The 9,000-nt window shown below is 42.8% G+C and overlaps 1 protein-coding gene across 1 annotated transcript; it reads right to left on the bottom strand.

Moving 5' to 3' along the window:
- Positions 1-522: 522 nt before the first annotated feature.
- On the bottom strand, positions 523-9,000 carry pde6c (phosphodiesterase 6C, cGMP-specific, cone, alpha prime; the record flags this gene model as incomplete). Its single annotated transcript, XM_080517490.1, has 22 exons — positions 523-563; positions 778-931; positions 1,874-1,957; positions 2,076-2,150; positions 2,454-2,517; positions 2,697-2,804; positions 3,069-3,169; positions 3,256-3,343; positions 3,450-3,559; positions 3,685-3,792; positions 4,309-4,464; positions 4,668-4,733; positions 4,850-4,993; positions 5,175-5,324; positions 5,453-5,500; positions 5,615-5,681; positions 5,984-6,048; positions 6,147-6,221; positions 6,308-6,448; positions 6,586-6,675; positions 7,632-7,784; positions 8,533-9,000. 22 exons carry the CDS (start codon positions 8,998-9,000, stop codon positions 523-525), a joined length of 2,556 nt encoding a protein of 851 aa, XP_080373616.1.

Here is a 9,000-nt window from a genome sequence, read left to right on the forward strand (position 1 = left end):
TGTATTTGTACTTGCTAAACAACTTTCATCTTTGCATTCAAGCTCATTCAACTGTGGATTTTAAATTAATATCTGGGTCACTATCAAGTTGAAGGAAAGTAAGTGATGAACAGGTGTGTTTTCACTCCTCAAATGTCCATGTGCCGTACAAAGCAGAGGAAAGAAGGAAGTCTCGAATCCGTCACGTCTTCAGAAATGTCTTGCAGTCAGATTCCCAACATCACTCCTTCTTGATGAAGCTGCTGACTCTCCTCTCCCCTGAAGAATAGTTCGGCTGGTCTAATCCATGCTGCACTGCAGACCAGACCTGACTACGCTAGACTAGTTGGGTACACTGAACCAGACCGGACCCGATAAGGCCGGGCTGGACGGCACCAACGCAAACGGCAGATACCCAGAGAGAACTACGCTGGTGTTGATGAGACCAGTCCAATGGAAAAGATGTCCTGTCGGACCCGGGGAGACTAGCGTAGGGTAGTCCTAAACAGACAGCACCGGTCCAGATCCAAGCAGTCCAGAACCTTAACAGATGGTGCAGGTCTTTGACTTTCCATCACCGCCAGCTAAGTAAAAAACACACATGCGCACAAAAAAGATAAATACATGATAATTCCTAATGCTTCGCAATTGTTATTCTTTGCATTTTATTGTGAGGCTCCACAAGGAACTGTTTTAGGTCCTCTACTATTATATACATGCATAGATCAACTCTAAAGTTCCCCCCCCCACAAAAAAAACATTGTTTTTGAGATTAAAAGTTGAGTATTTTTTTCATACCTTTCCTGGCTTCCTCTTCTTCTAGTTTTTTCTTCTCGTCCTCGATAGCTTTCATCTTTGCCTCGTACACCTGTCCCAACTCATTCCAGTGTGCCCTGTTGTTGTTCAGGCCGTCAAACATGGGCTTGATCTCTTTGTGGAACCTGGAGAACTCCTGGCAAATGACAATGAATATGTGTTATTCATCACACCGAGGAGAAACACACGTTAAAAGAACGACATATGGCTCTTCCACCACCAATCCACAGGAACAGCAAACACATGGTCATTGTGTATGGATGTGGTGTGTGTGTGTGTGTGTGTGTGTTGTGTTCTTGTCCAAACACCATCCTGACTGACAAACAGCTCACTAACATTCCTGCCGAGGCCAGATGGGTTCAACAGGCCCATGTCAATGCATACTGTTGCACAACATGAGAGGGTTGCAGTGACAGCAACACCAGTGGAAAGTGAATGTTGAGACCGCATGAGGAATGACTAAATTATTTATTTAACTCAACGCTCATCTTTTCAGCAGGAGGGTTTTCAGACTGCAATATAGATGTGGTTTGCTGGGTTTACCAAACGCTACAGTCTCATTCAGCTCACAGCCGAGGTAATTTAATTGACCGCTTTTCTGACAGTCCTCTATTCTATTTCATTCTGAAAGAAATGTCAAAACCAGGCTTTAAAATTCAGCGTTTATTGGGTTGGTGTGAGTGCCACTAAAAGCAAACGTCACGCTCCACCGGGCTTTAAAACAAGAGTTAATGGCTCAGTTAGGCTATGTGTGTAGAGTTTATATTTGTAGGGCTTTTACAGAAATCAAATCAAAATAACTCATAGGAGGAATACGTTTCCAATTTTCTTTTTTTGTTAATAGGGTTTGGCTTTGCATTTGTGGACGATTAATTCGCAGCTGGACTAAATGGCCACACTCTTTTTAAGAGTGTTTTACAGATGAACACAGAGCAGACTCCCTGTTTTGCAAAAAAAAAGGAAAATCTGTGCTCTGCTTTGCACAGTTGTCTCCAACTCAGTTGTTTATAATGACCACACTGCTATTCTTTCCCAGGAAAACTGGGGCTGGATGGAGAAAAAAAAATGGGTTTATTACCTTGTATACAAATGAGCACACAAAATCGATGAAACCACACTGCATCTTGGGTAGCTGTTCGGAACAATTTCTGTCCATCATGGGCTGTTGGAGACAGATGGGGAGGTGTTTGAGCAAATAAAGAACATGGAGAAGTCACGTGAAAGGATGAAAACAACAACGAGGAAGAAGTAGGGGGGGGGAAAAGGAGTGGAGCGCTTACGATTGGTTGCTGGTCCAAAACATTTCTCTCCAAATCACCCTGTTCCCAGAATTCAGCTGCGACCATCAGAGCCACCTACATGGACCATCGGGAACAGGATTAAATGGAAGCAAAACAACATTGTGGATTACAGGCACCTTTTTTCATATCGTAAAAGGTGAGCGAACTGTCAGAAATCAAAATTATTTGAATTAATCGCATGATAAATAAATGTAAGAAATACAACTTTAATCACTTTGTCTGAATAAAGGGAAAGTCTTCCACTCGAATTACTTCTATCATTTTCTCTTCTGCCTGCTGAGAGGGTTTTTCGTTTTCTTGAGAACTTTGATTTCTATTTTTCAAACAGTCGGTTGGAAGCCAGTAAAGTAAACTCACCTTGCTCTGTACCTCCCAGGGTTTGGTGATAGCTGACAAGTCACAACCTGTCATCATCATGGCCCTGGAGGTGAGAGACAGACGAGTCAGTCAGTCAGAGAAAAGAAGATGACACACTGCCACTGATGCTGATGATTTGCGAGGGCCCGCTGCTACCAAAATCTCCTAAATGCATTTGAAGGTAAACTGGACAGACTTCTCTCTCAACGGTCATGCCGTCTCCTGCTCCAATCGGTTACGTACATGACAATTTCCTTCCTGGTGGGGTTGTTGGAGACAAAAGCAGTGGCCTCCTTATCGTCTGTCATCGGCTCCGTGGCATTCACAATATTTTGGAACATGGTTCTTTTCCTACGGGTGGAAAAAAAAAAGAAAGAAAAAAAAAAAAAAGCAGAGTCGATCAGAAAGACTGAACTGAACAAAATATAAACATTTTGATAAAAACCTGCGAGGCGTGTTGAAAGACAACACAAGGAGACTGACAAGCTCTGACTTTCAGCAGCCGAACTTTACAGGAGCGACAGCTTTCACTTGCCTCATCTTCCTTGACAGCTACCTTAAGTTCAAATGCCGTCCTGGTATTTTGCTTGGCTTCATTTATTTGGGAAAACTTACTTGAAGTAAAGGGCGAGATCGGTGGCGATGATGCAGACGTCGAACAAGTGCTGCACGTTCTCAAACTGACGCTTCTGCAGGTTGCAGAAAATGTTCAGGGACTGCAAAGACAAGAAGGTGTGTTACGCTTGCCGAGGGCGCCGTGAGGGACCAATGCTTTGATCTATTGACCGGCGGCGGGACTCACCTCCTCGCCCATGAGCGTCTTGCTGTACTCTAAATGGTGCCTCTCCAAGATGGAGCTGCCATGAAGTCTAGCTAGAGGGGACGCACTCCTGTGGGACAAAGAGGATGGGCGATGAGGACGATCGATTTCCATGCAAGTTACACGTGCAATGCATTAAAAAAAAAACAACAACAAAAAAACATGTTTCGACTTGCTTTGTCTGGTAGAGGTTGTTGGTTCCCCTGTGGTCGATGTCATGGCAGAAAGCTGCAGCCACCATGGCAAAGGCATCTAGATCAGTGTAGTACTTCCTCAGCTTCCCTGTCTGTATCGGAAAAGAGAGAGAGTCATACAGCAGCTACATGCTTGTGCATGTTAATGACAAGCCATCTGACGAAAACCCCCCCCAAAAAATCCATGATTATCTCATATTGACGGCAGAGATGTTACCTGCAGCAGACAGAACATGGTGTGTCCCACGTTGAACCCGTGCCTCCAGTTGTGGTAGGTAATGGACCGGTAGCCCTTCCTCACAGTGTACATCCACCTGGTCAGGGTCTGAGGAGGGGGGGGGGGAAACAGTGGGTGTTACTCAGAGGCAAGTGAAGAATAAAATGCAATAAAGATGAAAAATCGTCTAATTTGAACATTAATGCAGTCTGACTCATAATTGCATATCTGCCCCCGATGCCCGAGGACACCCACTCACTTTTCACAACTGCGTGAGAGCATCACTCAGATTTGCAGCTTCGACAGTCTCATTAAAGATCTGCTTCTCTGTTCAAAACTTTTTTCTTGTTATCCTGAAGATTCATAGATCAGGGTGGGAATTTCTCGCACGCCCTCAGTGAGTTTCTTCAGTTTTTTTTTCACGTGCTTTAAAATACCCACACATTATATTTGACTGGGATTTTTGCGCTTGATTTGAATATCTACTTTCAAATCAAACACTGATTTGACGCTTCGGGTCAACAACAACCAAAACATTTCATACGCTCGACAGAACGACAGGATAAGGTTTTCATGCACAAAGTGCCTTCAAACGCCCCGTTTAGTGCGGAGGTACAAACTCACCTCCGCGGGAACTTTGAACTTTTCAACAACTCCGAGCTCAAAGAACATGCGAATGCCGCATTTGATGAGCTCGAACTCTGTAACAGGGAAGTCACTGAAGGAGAACAGGTACAGATCCTCTCCATGGACATTGTTAGCTGGTGGGCAGGTTGCTTTCTATAGAAAAAGAAAAAGAAATCACATAATATTCATGAATCATTTACGTCAGAATTACATTACGTGGTTAAAATATCGGAAATAATTCATTGACATTTAACAGGGAGGAAGCCTGCTTGCATACGTTTTGATATGACAGTGTGTGGATTACACAAGCTACTTTTGTGAGAAAATGCTGTGATGTTGGTTAAAACGGAGCGTACCAATAGCTTGTACATTTCTTTTTGGTCACAGTCTTCAGGCTCCTCACCAAACTTCTCATTGGTGTTCTAGATGAAAAGAACAATCACATCATTTGCGCAATCCCCCAAAAAACAAACAAACCCCAAAGCAGATACAGACTTTTCTTTACATTCAATTGGTGGGGAGATGAAGTGATACTGACCAGAATGGACTGCAGCTCATCTTTGGTGCATTTAGACTGGTACATGAGCATTTCCTGGGCAATGTCTTTTCTGTACTCCATACGGTTCAGCTTGTCGTAGGTGTCACAGTTGAGCACCGACCATCCCAGGAACTGTGTCAGAGCCTAGTGCAGGCAATTGAAGGAGAAGAGTGATGGATAAAAACCCCCCCAAAAAAACAGAAGATGAACATGCGGCGGCACTGAGGTGCAAAAACACAACATGTCGCCTTTCAAATCCTCTACGAATGTGAAAAAAAAAGAGACAAACGACATCGACAGTGAAGACGAGAAAGAGAGTCGTTACCTCAGTGATCTGCTCATCGTGCTCGTCAAACGGTTTGCCGTCCTTCCTGTTGAAGAAAGTGGCGATGCCAACAATTTCTTCCTTCTTGTTGACGATCGGCAGTGACAGGACGTTTTTGATAACAAAGCCCGTCTCGTCCACAGCCTCTTTCTGAAAGACACGGAACCAAGTCCAGTGTTGATACTGGGGTGTAGCTCATGGTTCGCAAGCGTTGTAATTGTAGTTTTAAGCCGATTGTGTGTGAATATATTATAAGATCACAACCACAGTCGACGCACCTGGAAAGTGAAGTATTCGTCTGCAGCCACGTTCATCATGTTGCAAATCTGCAGGAAGACGTTTTCCAAACATGTCATCATTTACCCGTAACATGCTCCACAGTAAGAGTTTCACCAATTTCCTACTTTCAGTTCTTTTATCATTTGAGGATTAAGACTTACAAAGCCATTCTCTGCCACGTAGGTCGGTAGCCCGCTAACCAGAGCCCAGTGATCTGCGGGTGGACCGCTGAAAGCACACGGGAAAATGAAGAAACGCACATGAGACAGCCGCCGACACTCATGCGACCTATTTCCTCCATTTTCAATGCAAATGAACCGAGCTAACGCTTTGTGTTGGACTTCAAAATGGCTTTCATCACAAGGCAAAAAAAATTATTTTTAATGCAGAATTCGTGCAATGATGTCACCAGCAAACGAGTTAGAATGTAGTTAGTTAGAATGACTGAAAATCTCCCTTTTCATGGTCTGTAACAGCTGTTCTTGGTCAGTCATTTGGAGACTTTTTCAAAGTATTTCAAAGTTTCTCACGGTATGACTTTAATTTCTTCTTTTCCCTCCAGGAGGTAGTCAATAATCTTGTAAAAGATGACTTCCTGTATTAAAGACAAAACATGTGTAAAACAAATATCAAGACAAAAAGAAAAAAAAAGAAGCAAAAAAGCTTATTAAATGAGAAAAGAATGCAAGTTACCCTGCCGTCAGGTGTTTTTGGTCCTTTATATGGTTCCACATCTCCAAGTTTCACCGGCCATTCATCATAAAATTCCTGAAGTGAATAATTGCAATCAATTAATTACTGAATTACCAAACAAAGAAACAGTTCTGTAAAGCTATTGATTCAACAAAACCAACCTTCTCTTTGGTCATGTCCAGCAGGCCGACTGAATATCGTTCACAATGTAGGTAGATTCTTACAGTGTAGAGCGCTTTGTGGAATTGTCTCTCTATGTCCGTCAACTCCTCAAATACTTTACTGGCTGACCAGAGCAGCACCTAAATCCCCCCCCAAAAACACAACAACAACCATGGTGTAACAGGGAAACAACATGTAAAAGGTTTGTTTCCTTGTCGATAGGAAAGACCATCAGTCTTGTTCAACGGTATTCATGAAGGATTTGCTGTAGGTTTACCTGACTTCTCCTAGACTCCACGTTGAACATGTAGGCTGTGTAGTGTTGCAGGATGATAACTTGGGCGAAGTTCATGTACTTGTGGAAGAGCTAAGGACCAGGAAAAGATATGGGATTTCATCAACACACAAACAAAGTGGCAGTAAAACATTATCCGGCTGCATATACCTCCTAAAATGTGAAGTTAAGCTGAATAAGACTAATTAGATTAAACACTCCCGTATAAGTTAATCTTCAGATAGCCTATATGAGTTTAACTAAGCTTTATCCAGTGATTACACATGACTTGCACTTACATTTGCATAGATCTGTAATACTATTCATAGTTCTTTGCAGGCTCCTCAAACTCCCACACTCCTCTGATTATTATAGTCTTTGTTGCTTATCAAGTAAACATGAGGGTGCTTTTCTTAAACACATAAAATATAGTTTTTGTGCGAGATTATCACAGTGTAGCGTGAAAACACAGTGAGGAATCACCATATCGGCCCTAATACCAGTCATTTTCTTGCTTTTTAGCAGTTGCAGTCTTTGCACTATGTTTCACTTCCAGCAATCTTCTACTTAGATCTCTTGACTCTCTTTTCCGGTCCTCATAAATCCCCATAATAACCGAGGATCTCCTTCGATAATATGCAAAAAACATCCTTTTTGAAGATTTGTGCCACAGTGTGAGCTCGTGGCTTCAGACGTAGTCGCCAATATTCTCTGACACAGACATAACTTGTTTCAAGTCACATCAATATGCCCTTTCATCAAGTTCAATCCTGAAAAGCAAAGTGCTCTGAGAGACTCTGGTGTGATTGGCTCCCACTGACATAATGGGAGTGTTTTGCGCCCTGCCAGTAAGATGTAATTACAGCAATATTCTTTATTTAGCTGAAGCGGTTGAGCAAAGCCTTTTCAGCAGACAAGCGGCATTGGATTTGATTAAGAGAATGCCTGAGTAATATGAGCTTATTTAAGTGTTACGACAAAGAGGGCACAAAGTCACTGCTTCCTATGTTCACCTCACTACCACCGCAGATACGCAAGTATTTCTTTACCTTCTCGTCCTCTGGAGTGAAAGCATCAGCTCCTATTTTGTTTAGCGCCATGACGACTCCAAGGCACTCTTTTTCAGCAGTCAGAGGGAATGTGAGCATGCATTTGGTCTTGTATCCCGTCTGTTTGTCCACAAAGTCAGAGAACTTTGGATTCTGGATTAAGAGAGAAAGAGAAAGTTAACACTTGTGTGGGTTTTTCTTGGAGAGTCAAACAACATAGCCAAAGCAAAATGATCAAGTACTCATCACCAACCTGTCATACTGACATTCACAAGACATACATAAGGATTTTTTTTCAGTGACATCAGAAGATTATTCTGCAATAAACAAGCTAGATTTATTGTCTCGGTGGTTACACTTGATCGTAAACTACATTTACTGTCACTTTTCCATACTGTAACTAACCCTAACCCTGAAAGACCATAATCCTTTTTGTTAAAATTCTATCCCAAGCAATGTTGGCTTTTAAGTTAAAGACAATTTTCTATGAGAACAAATGTTTTCCCCCCTTGTGTTTACGGCTGTCATATTTTAAATTAAAACGTTTTGCATGTTTTGAGTGTAGACACAATTAACTTTTCAATGGCATCCAGTGTCAAAAAAAAGGTAGAACAAATGCAAAGGTTATATAAATAATCTACCGAAATAAATACATAAATGTTTACTTTTTTTAACTGTAATTCTTTAAGATGAATTTTCTTATTTTTTTGCTGTTTTGTGAAAATGCACACGTTTGGAAACAACAATGAACACTGCCTATTTAATTGAACTCTGCAGTCTTCAAGCTTTTATTCTTTTGTGTGTTGTTATTATTCTAATTATTATTATTTGACTTCAGTTTCTCCGCCCGCTCCTATATGTCTCACACCTGAGGAGGGTGTGTCAAGTGCACACGTCTCACCTTGGTCACGTCAGGGACATTTTGCGGCTTCTTGATCGTCGCGGTATGACCCACAATCCCGATGTCGAGAGGGAACACGATCTCCCCCTGCGGATGGACAAGGTTGGCTTCGTATTTGGACGTCGGGGTCACGTCGAAGAGGCAGGTGGACAGCTCGGGTATTCCGTTTCGGGATCGGCACATGTAAAAACCCATCCTGTCGGCCTGCAGGATGAGCGCCAGCCTCTGCAACACTTTGTGCATGGACTCCTCCATGCTCCCCGGTTTCTGCAGCTCCTGCACCAGCTCGAAGATGAGCGCGGCCTCCTGGACGGCATTAAGATCCTTGAAGGAAGCGGCGTCTTTCACGTCCAAAGTTCCGGAAAAGGCTGCGGTCAGAGCTTCGGCTCGCACCTTCTTGTCAAAGTACTCTTTGGCGAACTGCGGGTTGTTCTCCAGGTACTTCTCCACGCTGTCCTTGTCTGCCAT

This window comes from Blennius ocellaris (assembly GCF_963422515.1).
Source record: "Blennius ocellaris genome assembly, chromosome: 21".
Lineage (NCBI taxonomy): Eukaryota > Metazoa > Chordata > Actinopteri > Blenniiformes > Blenniidae > Blennius > Blennius ocellaris.